The following is a 22,601-nucleotide window of genomic DNA, read 5'->3' as shown; positions in this document are numbered from 1 at the left end:
GTGTGGGCGTAATGAAGCAGGCAGTCTCATGCATTCTAATGGCAATATAAACAATACACCCCTTTTGGAAAGTCATTTGCCAAGTGGTGTCAAAGATTATAAAGATGCTTGGAAATTAATCCAGAAGAAATCATTTCTGTTTCTCAGAAAAAGCAACAGGCATGAAGACGGTCGTCCCTACATTACTTGTAACAAGGGGAAAATTGGCTGCTGCCTAAAACTCTAAATAGGAAAAAGCTTAAGTGAATTACAGAACATTCACCCTGTGCAGAATCCTGCAGCTATTAAAAATCATGGTTATATCATCCATGTATCACCGGGGAAAAATGTTTTGCTCTTCATTTGGCCTTTTGACCTCAGAGGTCTGAAACTGTCCCTGTTCTGTGATCACCATTATTTTATTTATTTTCTTCGAAACTTTAAACTTTTTATTTTGTATTGGCGTGTAGCCAGTTGACAATGCTGTGATAATTTCGGGTGGACAGCGAAGGGACGCAGTCATACACATACACGCATCCATTCTCCCCCAACCCGCTCCCTTCCAGGCTGGCACATAATGTTGAGCAGAGTTCCATGTGCTATATGTAGCTTCTTGTTGATTATCCACTTTGAATATATTAATAGCAGTGATCACAATTATCTTAAACAAGAAGCCGCATGGACTAAATCATAGCTATAACTGCTTTAAAATATAGTAGTTCTGTGATAAGGAGAGATACATGGCTTTTTCCCCCCATTTCTCCAGCTTCTTTTAATGTTGTTATGCCACCCAAATATAATTAGGAAAAAATAATTTAAAAAAAAAAAAAGACCAAACTCACTTGAGGCTTCTCAGTCTCACATCAACCCTGAGGCCTGCTCACCCCAAAGTGTAGCAGCTACTGGAAATGCAGGCATGGCTGTTCACACTTCCATTTATCAGAACAGGGCAAGTCCTTCCAGAAAATGCCTCAGCAAGTTGATGCCCAACCCAGGCCCAGCAGTCATAAAGTCATATGTCCAGTTAAAACCATCACAACCACAAGAAGTGCCCAAGTAGTCAGGCATAAAAGGCTGATGAGTTGGAGTGACAGGATTGAGACCTTTTCTAATTTTTTTTTTTACTGGCCCTAGTCACAATGCCAGGCACAAAGTAGACACCTGATTAAATATTTGAGGCAAAGAGTTTTTTTGTTTTGTTTTTTTCATGGGAAATACACTCATTTGCCCACACTCCCTGAGTGCCTGGGCTCAACACCCTGAGCAAGCCTTGGGGACTCATCACCACCACCCATCTGGGGCCACCCGGATATGGTTTCATAAATTCAAAACACTCTGACTCTAGAACCAAACTGCCAAAGTTTGAACTCTCACGTCTGGCTGGATTCACGGTGTGACCTCAGGCTGGTTGCCTAACCTCTCTGGATCTCGGTTTTTCTTTCCTACAAAATGAAGGCAAAAAGAGAGCCTCCTCCTGAGGTGGTCATGAGGATTCACTCAGTCCAAACACATGAAGCCCTTTGCACAGTGCCTGGCACACAGAAAGCATTCAATCCATGCCAACTAAGCATTAATACTGAGCTTCCCAGGTGGCCGGCCCTACTGGGAAAGGACCGGCCTGCAAATGTAGGAGATGGAAGAGATGCGGGTTCGATCCCTGGGTCAGAAAGATCCCCTGGAGAAGGACATGGCAACCCACTCCAGTACTCTTGCCTGGAGAATCCCATGGACAGAGGAGCCTGGTGGGCTACAGTCCATGGGGTCACACAGAGTCGGACACAACTGAAGTGACTTAGCACAGCTGCACAAGCATTATTATTGCCTGTCATTCCATTTTGCAGACAAGAAAGACTGGGTCTCAGACAGGTTCCATAATCTCCCAAGATCACACAGCTAGTAAGATGCAGTGCTGGGATTCAAGACGCAGGGATTCAAACTGAAGTCCAAAGGACTTAAAAATCTGGGCTTTTTTTTTTAACTAGAGCATGCCCTCTCACAAACACATGCACATTCGGGCTGTCATGGCTAAAGGTAAAAATGTTATGAGATCATTGGAAAGAATATGAGATTGAGAGGCGGTTAACTGGGATCCTCGTTGGTTGCAACTTGGGGATAATACCAGGTCTATGTCAAGGTTGTTCTTTTAATTCATCCATTTACCAAGCATCTTTTTGAGGCAGGCTCTGTCCAAGTCATGAGAGATGGAGCAGAGACCCAGACAGGGTCCCTACCTCCTGAAGTTCTTATTCCAGGGAACAGGGAAACAGAAATGGCAACCCACTGCAAAGTTCTTGCCTGGGAAATTCCATGGACAGAGGAGCCTGGTGGGCTACAGCCCGCGGGGTGGCAAAGAGTCAGACACTACTCAGCAGCTAAACCACAAGGGAAATAGAAACAGCAAACCACTAAGACAGTTTCTGGCAAGCAGGGAGGAAATGAAGCAGGACAAAGGGCTGGAGGGGTCTGGGCAAGTCACCTGAGTTAAAGCCTGAGAAGGAACCAGAAGGATCTGGGGAAGAACGTGTAGCAAGTCCTCCCAACCCACCAAGGGAGAAAGCGGGGTGAGTACCAGTGTCTGCTACAAGGGAACCAGCATGAATGGAGTCGGCAAAAAGGAGCAGGTGAACAGGGTGAGTCAGAGAGGAAGGATGGGTCTGGTCATCCAGACCAAGGTTTAGGGTCTTGCAGACACACCATATGGGTTTATATATGAAGCCATGTGGGTTTAAACAGCGGGATTACACACCTCTATGGGACAAAAAGAGCCTCTGCAGGAAATTGAAAGAACCTAGTATATGGCTGGCCCTTTATGAAGAAAGAAACCCTAGTTTCCTTCCCCTGCCTCACTAGACCTGGACAACCATATGCTTTCCAGACTTCTGATTCAAAAAACAAAAAGTTTGGTCTTGGTGATTCTCATGCCTGGCCACACTTTAACACCACGTGAGGCGTCTGGAAAAATAAAAATGAAACAACAAAGCTGGGGGAGGTGTGTGGCCACCCACCCAGAAGTTCAAACCCCACTGGTTGGAGTGGGGGGCCTCCAATCAGCATTTTCTAGAAGCTCCCCAGGTACAGCCACGGTGGGGAAGAGACCACCAGAAGTGGCTTCTAAGGCCTTCTCCCCGTCTGCAGTAGAAGTGCCACCCAGGAAAGGTGCTTCCCACGTAGCGCTCACGGTAAAGAACCCACCTGCCAAAGCAGGAGATACAGGAGACGCAGGTCCGATCCCTGGCTCAGGAAGATCCCCTGGAGGCGGGCACGGCAGCCCGCTCCAGTATTCTTGCTGGAGAACCCCATGGACAGAGGAGCCTGGAGGGCTACAGTCCACGGGGTCGCGAGAGTCGGACACAACCGAAGCGACTTAGCACGCACACCGGAGAGGTGCCCAAAGACAGACCCAGCCACCTTTTGAGGCAGCAAGCTCCTTCTCTCTAAAGACAGTCCAGCAAAAAATCACTTTCTTGGAGATGAAACCCAAGAATTAGATACCCTTAAAAGATCCCTTCCAAAAGAGATTTTTGTGGTTTTATGACTTGCTGGGTGACCCTCTAGTGAGTACTTAGGCCTCAGTGTCTCAGCTGAAATCAACGAGAGCAAATAAACCTGTGCTACCTCTTGCCTTGCTTGTGGCTGTGACAGACATCACTAATTGATCCCAGCACTCTCTCCAGCGGAGCGAGGCCAACCCAAGTGGTCTAAGAACCCTGCCATGGAGGGCTGGCACAGCCACTATCAACCACTTGAAAATGGACTCAAACTGGAACCCATCTGTCCTAGCCTAATGTCCCTAAGGTCCTTTCTCACTCTTCAAGATGAGGATCCTTTTTATCTTCTGATAAGCCACACATAACCACCAAGTAGCGTGCCAGTGAGCTCAGGTGGTTTGACGGAGATCGCGTAGTCCATCCCTGAGGGCAGATTCTGCTTTCCTTTGCTCTCTTCTCTCAATCCCAGGCTCTCCGTCCTCCCATGACATCCCCCCCTCCCCTCCAGACAGGTGCACCCCCCACACATTCACTGAGCAGGGCCTGAGACTGGCTATATGCTTAGATCAGGCAAGCCACTCCCATTCCTGGAAAAGCTCATCCAAGCTGGTGCCCTGTGCTATCACTGATAGTTGAGACAATAATAACAACAGCAGCTGGCATTTATGGAGCACCTTCTGTATGCCAGGCACCAGGCTGGGGGCTCCCCATGCATTTTCTCATGGCATCTCAATCAGAATCCTTTGAGGTGTTTATTAGCCCCATTTGGCAATGCAGGAAAATTCAGGCTTTGAAAGCTATTTAAATTGCTGTTGATCACAAAGCAATAGAAAGATTCCTGAGCAGCCCCATCCCTGGCTCTGGGCAAGTCCCCTCACCTCTTTGTGCCTCAGCTCTGAAATGGCCAGAATGAAATGGATGAAGAGGGAGCCCAGCACCGCATGTGGCAGACCAGTGGCCAGCTTGGGAGAACTTGCTGGAATCTGGGTACAAGACTAGAGCCGCTAGAAAGAGTATGTCTTGACCAGCCGTGACCGACACTGAGGGAGGAACCCTTTGTTGGCTTCACAAAGTGACATGTCCTCAAACAGCTGCGTCAATATCAGACTTTCAGAAACCCAACCCTCTTGGACAGGGCTTTCCAGATGGCTCAGTGGGTAACGAACCTGCCCACCAACACAGAAGATGCAGGTTCAACCCCTGGGTGAGGTAGAGCCCCTGAGGAAGGCAATGGCAACCTACTCCAGTAACATGCATGAAAAAATCCCAGGGACGGGGAGCCTGGTGAAACCACAGTCTGTAGGGTCGCAGGGAGTTGGACACCACTGAGCACCATGCACGAACCCTTCTCAACCCTCCTCGCCCTGGGCTGGCGCTACCACCATCTCAGCAGGTTTTCCAGGGTTCATCCTCCAGCCTTGCTCCTGCTGGTCTCCCTGTCACTGGCTCTGAAGGCATTATCTCTAGGCTTATGCCTACCTCTGGGGCTGCAAAACACTCAAAAAGCTGAAAAATCTTGTAGGGAGGTGGTGGGAGGGGGAACTTGGCAGTGCCTCTGTGTAATGCGATCTCCTCTTGACCAGTCTATCTCTTGTGCGGAACTCGGCACATCTGGCTTCACTCCTAATAAACACGAAGCCTTTCCTTCAACTTCACATGCCCTGCAGGAAAGCTTCGAACCACACTTATCACATTAACACGGGCTTCCTGTCCCACTGGGCAGGATGAGAACAGTGTCAGCTATTCCCATTTTGCAGAGGAAGAAGTGAGCCTGAGCACACAGGGAGGAGCCTGGCACAGGACTCGACTCCTGGGTGCCGAGACTCCCAGGACAGCACCTGACCTGCATAGCATCCCTGAAAGGTACTCACTGCACAAGCAGAGGCTGAATGGGAGTCCTCTTCTGAGACCCAGCGGTGCAGCTATTCGTCACATCTGTAAATGCACTTGTTAGCTGAGATCTTGTGACTGTCTCACAAGAGGAAATCAGCGGGGGACTTCCCTGGCAATTCAGGGGTTAAGACTTCGCCTTCCAATGCACGGGGTGCAGCTCAATCCCTGCTCCGGGAGGGAAGATCCCACATGCCTCTTGGCCAAAAAACCAAAATATAACAGAAGCAATATTGTAACAAATTCAATAAAGACTTTTAAAAGGGTCCAACCAAAAAAAGAAAAGATGAAGTCAGTGACATCATCACCTGGGAATGGAGGGACAGCTGGGCCCGCCTACTAAGTCAACATTACCCCTCAGGGGACATTTGGCAATAGCTGGAGACTGTTTTTTAATTGTCACAAGTTGCGGGAGGCAATGGGCAGAGGCCAGGGATGGATGCTGCCAAACAGCCTACAGTGCATAGACTAGTCCCCCAAATGAGGGATTATTTGAGGTTGAGAAGCCCTGGTCTAAAGGAATAGTAGCTGTCCCCTCTCACCCCCAGTGACCCTGGGATACAGCCTCAAAGCCTAAAGGCCAGATTCCAGGGGACAGCAAAGGCTCAGTACCACATGTGCCTCTTCCAAAGGAAATCAAACGGCTGGTCACAGACTTTACAGTCAGACAGAGGCCGAGCGCCTGAGTCTTACCCCCGTCCAGTCCCTTTCCTTTTTTGTAACTTTTACTGATATTTAGTTGCATGTGTGAGGGCGCTCAGTCATGTCCAACTCTTTGTGACCCCATGGACTGTAGCTCTCTGTCCATGGGGTTTTCCAGGCAGGAACACTGGAGTGGGTTGCCATTCCCTTCTCCAGGGGATCTTCCCAACTCAAGGACTGAACCCGTCTCTCCTGCATCTCCGGCACTGGCAGGCGGACTCTTTCCCACTGAGCTCCCTGGGAATCTCTACTGATATTCAACATGCGGTGACTAATTCTTTGCAATACCTACCTTATCTTAGCTGCTTCCTCTAACAGCCCTAGAGCTGAATCATACAACCACCACTATTTTATAGACGAGCAAAATGAGGCACAGGGGGGTTAAACCACATGACAAAACACGCTTTCTCATGGGATTCCCATGCAGTCTTCTTCCTCAAGAGCCTGGGCTCCGACAACTGCACACACTGTCTCTCAGTTCCAGAAACAAGCCCAGAGTTTGGTGAAACTGTCCCCAAAGTGACTTTAAGCCATCTGACATCCATTCTCACAGGAATGGACTCCCAGTAGCCAGATACAAGGAAGCTAAGTTGGAGGTTATGATTGACTGGAGAGGTGCACGGGTCGGTGCTATGAAACAATTTCAGCATCAGGTCTGAACTCTAACGAGAATGCAGAATCAGAGGTGGTATCAGGTAGAGCGGTTTGCAGGAGGAGAGGACCTCGAGGGATGGATTCAGGCAGGAAGTCTGAAGACTGGTGCTGGATGATGAAGCCAAGCTATAGGTCACCGGGATGGGTACAGCTACCCTAGAGAGACAGGCTGGGCTGCAGCGTGCTAGATCTAAAAGGTGAGATTAGTGCTGGCTAAATGTTTCCTGCCTGAAGCAAGAATGTGACAGGCTGGCATGACCTCACCAACAGGGAGAAAAGGCACACGGGGCCATTACTTTCCTCCAGGAAGAGCTGACTCTCTCTAGCTGCTTGTATGTGACCTCTTTCTCTCCACCCCTCTGTCTGATGATCTCCTGCTCCAGCTTAATTAACATTTTTCTCTTTTAGAGGTCACTGTGATTCACAGTGAATATATGCCCACATCTTCAGACATGCTAGCGTGTCATCTGAAATAAGAGCCCCCATCTGTACCCCTACAATTTCTCTTCACGCAGTAGGGTCTGGTGACCACTCTAGACAATACTACTCCTGGGCACCAAGGCAGAAACTGTCTCAACACCTACACAGCAGGTCTTCTCCTTGGATGCATGGCAACTATAGCCCAAAGTCAGGAAACACCATGATACTACGGGTGAGTTGGGAGCTCACATTTAAGCCATACCTTCCCTCATTTAACCCTAATAACATGTGGCCCAGTAATTATGACCACTTTCCCAGGTGATGTAACAAGTTTCCAAGACAAGGCTGCAGAAGACGAACATGGATTTGGATGCATGTTCTGCTGATGCCAAAGCCCACGCCCTTTGTCATGCTGCTCTTCTCCTGGGACACCCCAAAGACATGTCATCCATGCCCAATTTCAAGCTCTATGAAATCCAAATTCGTTCACAAAAGGAAGGTCAAGACCCCAAAGCCATGCCGTTATGTCATCATTTGATCTGAGCCAAGGCCCCAAAGTTTCAGGTAGCCTTTACCACTTAGAGGGGCTTCCCTGGTGGCTCAGAGGTTAAAGCGTCTGCCTCCAATGCGGGAGACCCAGGTTCAATCCCTGAGTCGGGAAGATCCCCTGGAGAAGGAAATGGTAACCCACTCCAGTACTCTTGGCCGGAGAATCCCATGGACGGAGAAGGCTGGTAGGCTACAGTCCACGGGATCGCAGAGTCAGACACGACTGAGCGACTTCACTTTCACTTTCAATTTACCACTTAGAGCTTCAGGATCTAAAATCCATGGCCAAGACACTCTTACCTTCTGTGGTTCTGGGAAGCATTTCATTCCTGCCAAGTCACGGCACGTGAGCAGCAAATGTCAATGGGCTTCCCCTCCCCCTCAGGAAGGTGGCTCTCCCACCTGTGAGAGTGGCCCTCAAGCCCAGCTGTCCTTCCAGGAGACTCAGTCGCACCCCGGCGCATGGGGGCAATGCCCCCCACATCTCCCTGTGTCCTCAAGGAAACCCACAACGAGCTGGGTGAGGTCCTGGCACAGGCTGTGGCCATGGTCCAGATTATAGCTCTCTGGCCTCAGTTTCCTTCCCTGTACCTACACCATAGGATTGTATTAGTTAACACATACAGAGGCCTCACAATTCATAATGGCTATTCAACCTATGGTAGCTACTATTATTATCACCACGGATCCCCAACTCACCAGATGTGTTCAGATTTAACCACAAAGTTATCCAAATAGTCTTTCTCATGGCAAAATATGTTAGAATCAAACTAGACAACTAATCACAAGATGAATGAGATAAACTAAGGTACAGCCATACAATGCAATGAGATGCAACAGTTAAAAGTTAGAGAAGGAAAGAGTATTTACTCTCAAGGGGGAAATGTTTGCAACATACTATCAGTACTTTACAAAATGCCCCTGAGACTAGCAGAGGAAAGTGAACTCATACCCCAGAGGGACAGAGATTCTTTTTGTTGTCTTCTGTATTTGCTGAAAATTTTCTGGATGTAACCATGTTTGTTTAAAAAAAAAAATTTTTTTTTTTTTCAAAAGACTTTCTACTGACTTCCCTGGTGGCTCAGAGGTTAAAGCGTCTGCCTGGAATGTGGGAGACCTGGGTTCAATCCCTGGGTTGGGAAGATCCCCTGGAGAAGGAAATGGCAACCCACTCCAGTATTCTTGCCTGGAGAATTCCATGGAGAGTGGAGCCTGGTAGGCTACAGTCCATGGGGTCGCAAAGAGTCAGACACGACTGAGCGACTTCACTTTCACTTTTCTATTGAGTAACAGCGACCTTCCAGGAAGAAGCCTCATGTTTATGCGGTGGGCTGCTGGGATACACCCTACAAATGCATCTACCCCAATTTTAAAAAAATTGAAAAATATAAATTATAAAGCATGTATAGCAGGTAACCCTATTTTAGTAGAAACAGATAGAACAAGCATAAAAAAAGACAAAGATCACTCATCAGAAAACGGTACCAGGAGTTAATTTCAAGGGAGTGGAGATTACAGATAATAATCTTGCTTTCTTTTTTTATTTATCTGTATTTTCAAAATTTTTATATTAAAAAAAAAAAAAAAACCCTGAACTGACTCATAGGGGAATAAAGTCATACTCTAGGTCAGGATCCTCCAGGCAACTGGGGATCAATCAGCATGAGTGGATTGAGGGCAGCATGGCCTGAAGGTTAAAAAAAAAAAAAAAGGCCAGGCTGTGAGTCTGAGTCCCACTACTCAACAGGCAGGTGACAACCCCTCAGAGTCTCAGCTCCCCTGAGAAGGTCCTAAGTTTTTATTCAAAGTACACAACACACTAGACAGACAGTGTCAGCTCCCAACCAAACCTATTCACCAAAGAATATAGGGCATGGCCGATAACTTGTCTCACTGGGGTGGTCCCCCCGAAGTTTCCAGAAGGGCAGCTACTTAAGGTCAGGCCTCCTCAGCTGCCAGTCAACCCACTCCCCTCCTAAGGGCCTTCCGGTACCAGCCACTGCACAATGGTCTGCAGTCATCTATGTGGGCACTGATGATGCACATTTGGGGACATTATGCTAGTTTCCACTGTCTTTAGAGACAGAAACCACCTCCCCTCCCTGACCAACACCTTCCACCTCTCCTTGCCGTGTAACGGTGGCTTGCAGTGTTCTTGGCAATGACTGAAGCCGTGATGAATTCAATTTATATGCAATTCAGTGCAAACACAGACACACAAATATATATATATGCTTTCATTAAGCAGTTCTTGCCCATCCCACCTGCAGAAGATGCCAATATCTTCTATTCTATCATTTTTTAATGCTGATTGTAACTCATTAAACTGATTTTATGACCCATGGTTTCAAACATACCACTTTACAGCATGCAAGTCTATGATTTGGTTTTCTAAACTTCACTATAAAAGAACATTTCCTGGAGCATATTAGATGGAACCATATACAACTGCCGGGACTCAAAGGACCAAAAACAGTAATTTCCTATGGTTCAACCTAATAATTATGAGTGAACCAAACTAGGGGACTCAACTGGCCAATTAGCCTCTTGAAAGCTAATTCTAAATTTGACTAATGCTAAAAACTGGGCTATATAGTGAATGTACATTATTATTGTACAACAGACAGATGGCACCTGAAATGGACAAGACAAGTCACAGAGAGACAGTCCAAGTCACATCTTAAATGGGGATGGCAATGACAAGCTCAGGGATGCTGTGAGAACTGAATGAGATCATATATGTTGAAGGCCTTGCAAACCAAATAGGTAAAAAATAATATTTTAGTTTCCATAAATAGTAAAGTATGCCAGCGTCTCAGCAAAATAAGAGAATGAGTGTGGTCCATGCCTAGTGGGGAAGGAGTAAACCCCACGACAGACGGACGTGAGAACATGGCAGCCCCTCAGCCAGCAGCAGGAACTGCAGCATCACCTTGTCGCCATGGAAACAAGGTGGACCAGTCGGCACGGACTCTCTCAACTTCCCATCTTCTGCAATTACAGCCAAGAATAACGCCTTCAAACTTTCAGTTGGCAGCATAAAATAACGCCTCATCGTCCTAGAGAAAATGTCCCCAGAGATAGGAGGTGGCCACAGTCAGAGCTGGCCAGGTCACAAAGATAGGAATGCTCAAGGAAGACCCTGTTTCTTTAAGGAACACGGTCAATAGTCCTATGCTCTTTGGGGACAAAGATCACACTGGCCACTCTTCAGTGACATCTTGTCCTCATTTAACCTATATTAATTCAACTTGTCAGAAGAGAAATATAATTTAAATTACCCTAGCAGAGAAGCCTACACCGACATTTTTTTCACATTATACATTTTAATATATCTATCTATACACACACACACACACACACACACACACACATATACATATATAGGTATATCAGTTCAGTTCAGTCGCTCAGTCGTGTCTGACTCTTTGCGACCCCATGAATCGCAGCACACCAGGCCTCCCTGTCCATCACCATCTCCCGGAGTTCACTCAGACTCATGTCCATCGAGTCCGTGATGCCATCCAGCCATCTCATCCTCGGTAGTCCCCTTCTCCTCCTGCCCCCAATCCCTCCCAGCATCAGAGTCTTTTCCAATGAGTCAACTCTTCACATGAGGTGGCCAAAGTACTGGAGTTTCAGTTAGCATCATTCCTTCCAAAGAAATCCCAGAGCTGATCTCCTTCAGAATGGACTGGTTGGATCTCCTTGCAGTCCAAGGGCTCTCAAGAGTCTTCTCCAACACCACAGTTCAAAAGCATCAATTCATCAGTGCTCAGCCTTCTTCACAGTCCAACTCTCACATCCATACATGACCACTGGAAAAACCATAGCCTTGACTAGATGGACCTTAGTTGGCAAAGTAATGTCTCTGTTTTTGAATATGCTATCTAGGTTGGTCATAACTTTTCTTCCAAGGAGTAAGCGTCTTTTAATTTCATGACTGCAGTCACCATCTGCAGTGATTTTGGAGCCTCCCAAAATAAAGTCTGACACTGTTTCCCCATCGATTTCCCATGAAGTGATGGGACCGGATGCCATAGATACATACATATATATATGTATGTATATGTGTATGTATACTATCCATTGCGGATTTAATCTCAAATTCAATTTTAAAATTTCGTAACACAATCTTTACAATTCAGAATTATGTCCTTTTGCTCTAACTTTAAAAATCTAATCCTTGAATAAGTGAAACAGTGTTCTTATATTTCGAGATCAATTTACAAGGAACTTTAACATAATGTGATCTCATTTAACTTATCCAACTACCCTGTGTGAGAGGTACTACTGTTATACTAGCAATTTAGAAATGTGAACACCAAGGATCAGAAAGGTTAAGGCGCCTGCCCAAAACACATAGCTTTTAGATGGTGGAGCTAAGACTCCAACCTGGCGGTCTCGCTACAAAGTCTATACACTCTTTATCACCCAGAGGTCTTATTTAAATTTCAGTTCCTAAGGACAAGGGTTGCATCTAAAATAGTCATATTTTAGATATACTTAGATTTGAATTATATTGTTGCATTTGAAACACAAATGAGAGAAAAGGACTAACTTTCTTCATTTCCAAAGAGCTTGCACAGAAATAGATAACAAAAAGACAATCTCTTTTTAATGAACAGGGAGTTAACTCTCCCCACCAAAAAAAAAAGGAAGGAAGAAATGCAAATAGCCTGAAAAAATGCTCAACTAACTCAAAATTGAAGATATAACTAAAAGTAACAGGATATAATTTTTTACCTCTCAGGCTGATACATATTTTAAAACTTAACAATCCTCAGTTCAGCTTACAGTATGGAGATAACAGAGACTCTCCAAGCCTATGTGTGCAGGTACAAATGGGAAAATTTAACAGTTATCAAATTTTCAAATGCAGGTTCCCTCTAAGCCAGCCATCCTAAAATTAGAAATTTACCCTATGGCTCCTGAAAGTTACAAGAAATATGTATCAAACACACTCTCTGAAGCATGATTTGTTAAAAAAAAAAAAAAAAAAGGGAAGGAGGGGGTTGTCAGAAAATAACTAAAGTGTCCATTGACCGGAATGGCCAAATAAACCGTGGTAAAGTCACACAACAGAATATTAGGCATTTAAAAGAATAATGGGTCCAGATAAGAAATAATCTCCAAGATAACTAAGTAAAGTAAAAGGCTAAAAGTAGAAAACAATGTATATATAAGGTTTCCTTTGATGTAACTTTTTTAAATGATGAACAAAGATACTTAAATATATTACATAGAAACATTTTTCCCCCTAGGAGGAAAACAAGGATACCCAGAGTGGTTATCTGATACTTTTGTAACTGTGACAATTTTAGATTGGAGGGTTTTTAACCTAGGCTTCATGGGCTATTTTAAATGAGCTGTAAAACTCCTGAAATTGGATACAAAATTGTAAATATGTCCATTTCTTTTAGGGAGAGGAGTCTTTACATATACATACTCTACTGGGGTTGTAAACCTCGCCCTCCCCTAAAGATTAAGAACCTCTGTGTTGGTGCTAATTTTTAATATTCACTCACATCTCTTCTCAGAAGCCATGAAACAATCCTGGGCTGGGGCCAGCACAGGCACTCAGAAAAACACCACCCCATCCCTGCTCTGGAGAAGGGGATAGTTTGTGACATAATAACAACATTGTCTGCTCAAGCCTCAGAGAAGGCAACAGGGGACAGCTTCCCTCTAACAGGAAGAAGGAAAAGTGGAACTGAAAATTATTTGCATGTTTAAAATTAGACCTTCTGTGGGAGCTGACACTACTTGGCTTTCAAAGTGGCCCCCATCTGCTGTCTCATTACCACCACCCTTCACCCAGGCATTTACATGTCATGGAAAGGCTGAGACAATAGGGTGACTATCACAGAATCCCAAGGCTGATAAGGAAGCAATAGCAAACTTCCTGCAGCTCCTATGTTCCCAGCGGGCAGCAGAAAAGCCACTGGAAAGCCATAGGGAGCGGGGACAAAACTGCTGTGGACTCCTCTGGCCTGACACAGCTGCAGCTTCCAGGGATCTCCACTTTGTCCCTCTCATCACCACTTCCCTGGCAAACCCAGGGCCAGCCCTTTCTCTGGCGGGGGGTGGGGTGGGGCAGGGGACAGCAAGGACACCACCAGCAGCCTGTGTCACAACTGTGACTGGTGAGCTGGGGGTGATCCAAGCGGTGCCAGCCCACCAGCCTGTAAGAGACACGGAGCCAGGCTGCCTCTCTCGCTCACCACGACTGCCTGGGCCCCAGGCGGTGCGTCCCCCATTTAAAAAAGGTATCACATTCACAAGGCTGCCATAACCACACCATTATTTACATCATTATTTTACTCAATATTTTTCTCTTGAAAATACATTTATTATTTAAGTATTTGTTTATTTGGCTGCAGCAGGTTTTAGCTGGGGCACATGGGATCTTCGATCCTTGTTTGGGCATGCGGGATCTCTAGCTGCAGCAGGTACGATCTAGTTCCCCGAGCAGGGATCAACCCTGCCCCCTCAGCCCCAGCACTGGAAGCGAGGAGTCCCAGCCACTGGACCACCACCAGGGAAGTCCCCTCAATATTTTCCTTCAGCTCAACTTTTTTATTAAGCTTCACACAAATTTATTAGCATGACACTCATAGATTTGACATATCACTTACATTTTTACTAAAAGCTCCCTAAAACGAATAATTACTATTTTTAACGGTATGTGAGTTCATTTTGCACACCCCTGGGGTTATTCTGCACCACTCTGTGGGAGACAATAAATACCTGTTCAACAAATAAATGACTTGAAGCCTCACATCCTCTCCCCAGATAACAGCAGAGGCCCCAACTGAACTTGAGCCTTAGATTTCACGGAGCAGTTCCCCTTCTATCTCACTTGATCCTCTCAACCACCCGGTGAAACAGGAAGTATTAGTCCCATTTTCCAGATAAGGAAATGAGAAGTCACAGAGGTTAAGTGGCTTGCCCAAGTTTATGCAACTACTAAGTGACTGAGGGGGGACCTACTAACCCAGGTCTTTCCATCCCAAATCCCATTCCATCTCCACTAAGGCAGACCCGCCTTGCAGATTCAGGCTCCCAAACAAACATAAGCAGGGGAAGGGGAAGGCCCTACAAGCTGGTCCTTCACAAGTCAGTCACCTCCTCTCCCCCCTCCCCCGTTTGTTTTTTTTTAAGTGTAGTTGATTTACAGTGTTGTATTAATTTCTGCTGCATAGCAAAATGATTCAGTTATACCTATATAAACATTTTTTAAATTCTCTTGCATGATGGTTCATCACAAGCTACTGAATATAGCTTGCCCTGCTCTACACTAGGCCTTTGTTGTTTCTCCTTTCTATATATAATGGTTCGTGTCTGCTAACCCCAAACTCCCACTGCATCCCTCCCCCACCCCCTGCCCTGGCAGCGGCCAGTCTGGTCTCTCCGAGTCTGTTTCCCTCTCGCAGGCAGGCTCATTTGTGTCTCCTCCTCTCCAGTTGAACACTGAAGACTCCGTAACACACCTTCTCACAGCACGGGAGAGTAACCTAGAGCGCCAGAGATGGCAAACGCAGCTCTGCCACAGACTATTGTGATGAGTCTTCGGTAAGTTCAGAACTTCAGTTTTCTCCCAGATAAAATGCGACCAGGAAATCCCCAGAAGTCCAGTCCAGTGGACACAATGCTTTCAGTGCCAGGGTCCAGGTTCAGTCCCTGGTTGGGGAACTAAGATCCTACAAGTCACAGAGTACAGCCAAAAAATTTTAAAAATAAGTAAAATTTTAAAAAATAAGATGGGGCCATGAACAGCACCTACTTCTCAATTATTTCTGATATGGCCAAATGGGATAGTGCATTAAAACCCTTAGCACAACACCTGCCACATATAAAGCTACCTATTAATTACAGTCTTAGTAGCAGCATTCTATTAGAAGGGAAATGCACAGAAAATTGCCTCTTACCCTGCACTCAAAATAATTCCCCTGGCCAAGCAGTGAATAAACTAAGTAAGTAATTGCTGATGATGTGCTGGTTAAACCCAGCAACTTTGCCTGGGTCTCAATCCCAAGCAAAAATTACTTTTAGGAGCTAAATAACCTCTCTGCTGACCAAAACTGCTCACTCGGGAGCCAAGATTCTCTTTGCTTAGGAAACCTTGGGTATTCCAGGGTTATCTTTATCACAGGGCTAAGGTTGAAGTCAGCTCAAAGTCACAGTCTAACCATAAACCAATTTGCTCTGTTTTCTTAAATTGCCTGCAAACAAAACATAATCATTCGGTTTTTTCCATTGTTGTTCTGAAGCAAAACAAAAATGTTTAAAGTTGCCTCTATGGGAATTTAATAAGCAATTTTGAAGGAGTCAAAATATTTTTTGTACCCTGGATGAAACAGGTAGGCAAGCAAACTTAAGGATTAGCTACAGGAGACAATAAACACAAACAGTTATTATTCACCAGGAAACAAGAAAATAAAAGCAAATCCAAAACACTATAAGACCAACAAAACAGCTGTCAGTCACCAGTTCGTGGTTTGGGTTTTTGTGGGGTTTTTTTTTTCCTTCATTTTAAAGCAGTCCATGATCAAGCTGATTTCAAAAGGAATCTGTAGAACTACTTTTCTCAAGAGAAGGAGACCAAGGGAGGAGGGGTGGATAGCTTTGTCACATTGCCTAAAACATACATACAAACCAAAATTAGTGTGCAAAAATGCTAGGAGAATGGGTGAAGTCATTGTAACCAGTCAAGCCCACATGTTGGAATCATCCCCAGCCATCCTTCCTGCCTCGGAGAAAGGGGATGAGGAAACAGGTTCAAAAATTGCTTCTCCAGCCCTACTAAACACTGAGGCTTCTAGCATCTCAGCTTCCCTGCTTCTGTATCTGTCCTCATGAATGCCCAGAGTGCATTTTTTCCACAACTTGCCCATTTTTTCAACCTGCTACCATTGATTTCATTTTAAAACATACACACACACACACTCACACAATCCAAGCCTTACTAAGCCAACCAAGTGTTAGGGAGACAATCGGACCCCTTACCCACATTTCCTAAATGTATAAGCTTTGAACACCTCAAATATGACTTTCCATCTCAAATATGATTTGACTTTAACTTTCTATTTCATATCTGAGTAAATAGCTGATAACAATGTTGTGATAGTTTCAGGTGGACAGTAAAGGCGATCAGCCAAACATATACATGGAAAATATGATTTGACTTGGAAAACTCTAGGGCTTTCCTGGCAGCTCAGTGGTAAAGAATCCACCTGTCAAGGCAGGAGACATGGATGTGATTCCTGACCCGGGAAGATCCCACAAAAAGATGGAAAAAAGAAAAACTCTATTCATACACACAGTTTCAGGAGTATACAGTGAGGCAGCGCTGTGCCTATAGTAAAATCAAGAGCAAAGTGAAAAATGGTAACAACAACAACAAAAATCATGAAAATCAGAGACACAGGCAAGGGACACAGGCTTCAATCCCATCCCAACTCCTCTACCATCTTGCCAGGTGGCCTCAGTCCAATCACTGTCTTCCCTGGGCCTCAAAAGCCTTATCTTTAAAAAAAAAAAAAAAAAAGGAATTTGAGCTATCTTGAAGTCTGGTCCAGCTCAAAAATGCACTGACTCCCTGAAACACACAACATCAAAATGAATGGTCGAATGTGGATTTTGAAGATGTTTTTTCAGAAAGTCTTTTACATTTCCCATTTTATAATGCATCCAAAAATGAGAAATAAGACTCCCCAAGTTTCTACAGAACAAACTAGAGAGGAAGGAAATATCTGAATAGGGGACAAGTGTCGCACGGCAAATGCTACTGAAACACAAGGAAGGATTGGGCAAGAAACAAATTTACCCAAGAAACTTTTCGCTGATTCCAAACGGAGCTAGCAACCACTAAGGCCCATGCAAAGCGGGAACTGCTATAAGATACATTTGTACCAAAGTAAACTAAATGACGCGTCTGGTACAAGAGATCTTCAGTATAAGGTGACATTTTTTTAATCTCATACACTGTTCTCCATGAATTTCCTTATAGGGACAAGGAGCAAGTCCATACACATTGTACCTTAATGATAATCCCACCTGGATGCCCTTTCGTGTTCATAAGGCTATTTCAGACACTGGCCAGTGAAAGCCCCTCAGACAAGCCCATGGGGCAGGTGGGGGTGGGTGGGTGGGTGGGTGGGTGGGTGTGTGTGTGTGTGTGTGTGTGTTCAGTCTCACTGGACTCTTTGTGACCTCCTGGATTATAGGCCACCAGGCTCCTCTGTCCATGGAATTTCCAAAGCAAGAATACTGGAGTGGGTTGCTACTTCCTCCTCCAGAGGATCTTCCCAACCCAGGGATCAAACCTACTTCTCTTGCGTCTCCTGCATTGTAGGCAGGTTCCTTACCACTGAGCCACCGGGGAAACCCATGGGGCAGGTGGTCCCATCCTACAAAAGCAATTAACTGAGGATGGAGGAGACTGAACTTGGCCCTGGAGCTGGTCTTCTGAAACACTTAACCACACCTTCTCTGCAGGAGGTCACCACACCTTCTAGGCCTTCCAGAGGGACTGGTCAAAGCCTGCCCAGGAAAACTGAAGGGACGTGGACAGCCAGAGAGCCCTCCGGGTGCAGAGAGCTCTGGAGCCCCCAGGCCCCAGCTACCTTCCTGTCCTGCCTGCTGGGCTGCATTGTTGCCCCAAGGCTGATGTTCCTCTTCTCAGGCAATCGTTTTATTTGTGCTTGAAAAGTTTTCCCTTGTAGTAAACCGTAGCGGCAAAGAATCAAAAATGTACAGAAAGATACATACGTGTATACATATAACCAAATCACTTTCCTGTACACCCGAAATTAACACGATAGTCCAAATCAACTAGCCTTCAATTTCAAGAAAGAAAAAAAAAGGAAGGGACCTGGGATGGGGCCGGGCGTGAGGTGGGGGGGAGGGGGGAGGATAGTTTTCCCTGAAGCCAGGTTCCCTCGCTAGTCAATAACTCGCTTCCCAGGTTTCAAACATCCTGTTCTTAGAGCTGCCGTCGGTTTAAAAGAGACATTTTTTCCTTCACAAAACCGGCAAGGCCCTTTCCATCGCGGGTTCAAGACCGTAGCAGGCTCCTAGAAGGGAACGAACGCGCTGGTTCAGCTGCGGCGGCGGGGCTGGGCGATTCTGCTTTTTCACTTCTCTCCTTCCAGTTCCCTGTCTGTGAAATGGGGACATCGCTCGGCTGCCCTGCCTCACCCTGTGGGAACACCATGAAGGGGAAACGGCGCTTTTCAGGGGGATGGATCGCCAAAACGCCAGGCACCGCGTTATCTGAAAAGCGAAGCTCGAGAACAGGGCGCGCGGTCGCGGGGGGAGTAGGGAAAGCCGGCGCCCACAATGCACGAATTAAGCACCCAGGGAAAGCAGGCAGCTTCTCCGGGAGAAGGACCGTCGCTCGGAGGCACGCCTGCGAGAAGCCACCTTCCCCCGGGGCTGCAACTTTCCCCAGAAGCAGCGCCCGCGGCCCGGAGGCCCCGCGCCTCGCCCACCACCCGCCGCGGCCGCGGCCCCGGCCCCGGCCCGGGCTCCCCGCCGGCCGCGGCCCTTCAGCCCCGCCCCTCGGCCCCCGCAGGCCGGGTCGGAGGTCGGCCGCCGCTCCGCCAGGCCGGCCCGGCTCCGCGGTCGGAGCTCTCCGCAAACACGCCCCCTCCGGCCGCTCCGGCCGGGCGAGCCGGGCCCGCGCCCGCCAGATGTGACCAGCTCCGGGCCGGGCCGGGCCAGAGACTGCCTGCAGCCCGCGCGGGGGGCGGCCACGGCGAGGCTCCGGATCCCCGCAACCCGGGACCCCCGAGCCCGCCGCCCTCCTTCGGGGACGCGGGAGCCGGGGAAAGGGCTGGGTCGCCGGCGCGCGAGGCCGGCCTCCAGGAGGGGAGGGCCCCGGGGACGCGGAGCGCCCCCCCCCACCCCACCCCGGCCATCTGCCCCGATCCCCGCAATCAGGACGCGCCCGGGCAGGTGCAGGGGCTTGCAGTCCCGGCGCCCCCCCTCCTCGCGCCCCCGCACCCCCGCCACCACCACCCCCGCCCCGGCGCCCACCACCCGGCGGCTCACCTGGCCCAAGCGCAGCAGCAGCAGCAGCGGCGGCAGCGCCCAGCGCAGCCCGGGCGAGCGCGGAGGCGGCCGCGCCTCCCGCGCCGCCGGCTTCATGCCCCGCGCGCCCTGGAACGTGCCCGGGACGCGCGAGCCGGGCCCCGCCGTGCGCCCGAGCCCCGGAGCCTGAGTCACCGCCTCCAGCCGCCGCCTCCGCCTCCGCCTCCTCCCGCCGGTCCGCCTCGTCCCCGCTCCGCCCGCCCCGGGCTTCCCCGGGGACATGGCAGCGGCGGCGGCGGCGGCCACACGGCGGAGCCCGGCGCGGCTGCGGCGGGGGGGACGCGTCCCCGGACGCGTAGGGGCTTCGCAGGGCGGAGCAAGCGGCGCCCACCCCCGGCGCACGGCGCCCGGATCCCGGCTCCCGCGGCCCCGGCGGCTCCCGCTGCCTCCTCCGCGCGTCATGCGGCTCCGGCTGCAGGGAGCCGCGGCGAGCGCTCAGCCCCCTCCCTTCCCCCTCCCCCTCTGAATATTCATCGCTTCCTCCCGCCCGGGCCGGCCGGGCGGCTGACGAGCTCCGCGGCCCCTCGCCGCCCTCCCGCTGCAGCCCCCGCCCCCGCCGGGCCGGCCGGGCCGCTGGGAGGGGGCGGCGGCGCGACCCGCGCGCGCCCGGGCGGCTCCCCTCCTGGCGGGCAGAGGAAGCGCCCCCGCCCCGCTCGCCCTCTCCGCTCAGCCCTCCCACATTCCTGGGACTCGGCACCCGGGATGCGGCTCCCGAACCACGAGCCTGTACCCGCGGCCCCGGCTCCGGGGCCCCCAGGTTTGGGTCGCCAGAGGTGGACCGAGACCCCTCCCTAGGGAGAAGCCAGGCCTGCGTTAGGATGGCACCCCAGCGATGGCCTGCTTGACCTGACCAGTGGGTGGCTTAGAGGCGCATGAACCCTTAAACTGCAGGAGACGTGCCGTGTGTTGTCTTAACCCGCCCCCCCGCCCCATCCCCGGGCCAGGGAGGCTGAAAGCGGGGCTTTGGAGCGGATCCAGAGATTAGCACCGACTCTGCCGTGGGGTAGACCTGGCTCTGCTAGTGGTACCAGCTGTGTGACCTGCGGAGAGGCGTTTCACCTCTCTGCGCCTCCTTTCCTCATCTGTAACGTGAGGATGATACTGGCACCTGGCTGGAGAGACTTGACAGTCACCTGAAATCATGAACGGAAAAGCCCTAAACCCCAGGCCCGACACTGACACACCGTGGGCTTCCAACAGTAGCTCTTCCAGCAGCTTTCGTCACATTTTCAAAGAAGTCCGCTCCCCGAAAAGGGTTAAAGATTACTGCAGATGCTATGCCCAAGCGCAGAGGAGAGAAGTGAGGATCTGAGAGACTTAAGCCTGCTGCCCAAGAAAAAGTAATGAGTGAAAAGGCCAAACAAGGAGTGCTGAGGAGACAGAGGTGAATTCCAACCAGAGGGAGAGGTGACACGTGAGCTGGGCTTGGAGGGATGGGTTGAATTTCACCAGCCAGTTAGAGGCCGGGCAGTGGCCCAGGAAGTGGAAGCAACTTGGCAAAAAAAAAAAACAAAACCAGGAGGTGGATGCTTCAGGCGTGGCCTTCTGAGGAGCAGCGAATGCAAGGTTGAGGGGCTCATATAGAGAGGAGACTTTGAAAGGCAACATGATAAGTGTGGGCTAGATTTGGGTGCAAATCACCAGGTGGCCAGCACAGCCTCCAGGCACCCCTCGTGCTTCGAGTTTGCCATCTGGGAGATGGGAGCCTGCCTTCCCTCCCAGGGCACCACACACAGAAAGCATAAGGCAAGGGGACCTCACGTGTTTACTGCAATACCTTGCCATCTTTCGTGTAAACATGGTGTGCAGTTCAGTTCAGTTCAGTTGCTCAGTCGTGTCCAACTCTTTGCAACCCCATGAACCGCAGCATGCCAGGCCTCCCTGTCCATCGCCAACTCCCAGAGTCCACCCAAACCCCTGTCCATTGTGTCGGTGATGCCATCCAACCATCTCATCCTCTGTCATCCCCTTCTCCTCCTGCCCTCAATCTTTCCCAGCATCAGGGTCTTTTCCAATGAGTCAGCTCTTCTCATCAGGTGGCCAAAGTATTGGAGTTTCAGCTTCAACATCAGTCCCTCCAATGAACACCCAGGACTGATCTCCTTTAGGATGGACTGGTTGGACATGGTGTACTGATCGTAATTCACCAGGAATGCTGTTCCTTCCTGACTCTTCCTCTTCTCAGGGCAGAGACAGGTCTTTTGAAAACATTCCTGTTGATGACAGCAGTGGGGGAGGGGCGGGGGAGGAAAGCATCCCTTACCTCGGGTGCTTCCGGGTCTTCAGGTTGCCCCAGACACTCACAGACCCTGTAGACCCCAAGAATTCATCCAGGCCTCCATAGCTTCATGTGTATACATGCTCAATCACTCAGTCAGGTCTGACTCTTTTGTGACCGCATGGACTGTAGCCTGCCAGGCTCCTCCGTCCATGGGATTCTCCAGGCAAGAATACTGGAGTGGGTTGCCATTTCCCTCTCCAGGGGATCTTCCCAGTCCAGGACTCCAACCCGCATTTCTTGCATCTCCTGCATGGGCAGGCAGATTCTTTACCACTGGGCCACCTCAGAAGCCTCCCACCACGTCATGGAGGGTCTGCAAGCAGCCCTGGGGATGCCTGCACACACTTGGATTATCTCCTGGATGAAATACGATGCTCATGGTTGTGTTGGCCGGAACTGCATTCCTCCACAACATGGTGATGAAACAGAATACACGATATTTTCAGGAAAGGGAGTTAAGACCTGAATAATCCTGCTGGATCATAAACAGGTGTGGTATAAACTCCCTGAGGGCAGGGATTGGGCCTTTCTCTCCCTAGCTG

General features: G+C 49.0%; 1 protein-coding gene across 2 annotated transcripts in view; it reads right to left on the bottom strand.

Annotated features, from left to right (window-relative positions):
• PTPRJ (protein tyrosine phosphatase receptor type J) overlaps positions 1 to 20,242 on the bottom strand; it is a 174,884-nt gene extending 154,642 nt beyond the window's left edge. For both annotated transcript variants that reach the window (XM_069554147.1, XM_069554146.1), the window contains exon 1: positions 19,740 to 20,242. In XM_069554147.1, coding sequence (XP_069410248.1) covers positions 19,740 to 20,180 — 441 coding nt within the window. In that variant the 5' untranslated portion in view covers positions 20,181 to 20,242. The remainder of the gene's footprint in view (positions 1 to 19,739) is intronic.
• Between the last annotated feature and the right edge of the window lie 2,359 nt (positions 20,243 to 22,601).

Source organism: Ovis canadensis, chromosome 15, assembly GCF_042477335.2.
Source record: "Ovis canadensis isolate MfBH-ARS-UI-01 breed Bighorn chromosome 15, ARS-UI_OviCan_v2, whole genome shotgun sequence".
Lineage (NCBI taxonomy): Eukaryota > Metazoa > Chordata > Mammalia > Artiodactyla > Bovidae > Ovis > Ovis canadensis.
The sequence above is the reverse complement of the archived record's forward strand: the minus strand, read 5'-3'. Positions and strand labels throughout refer to the sequence as shown.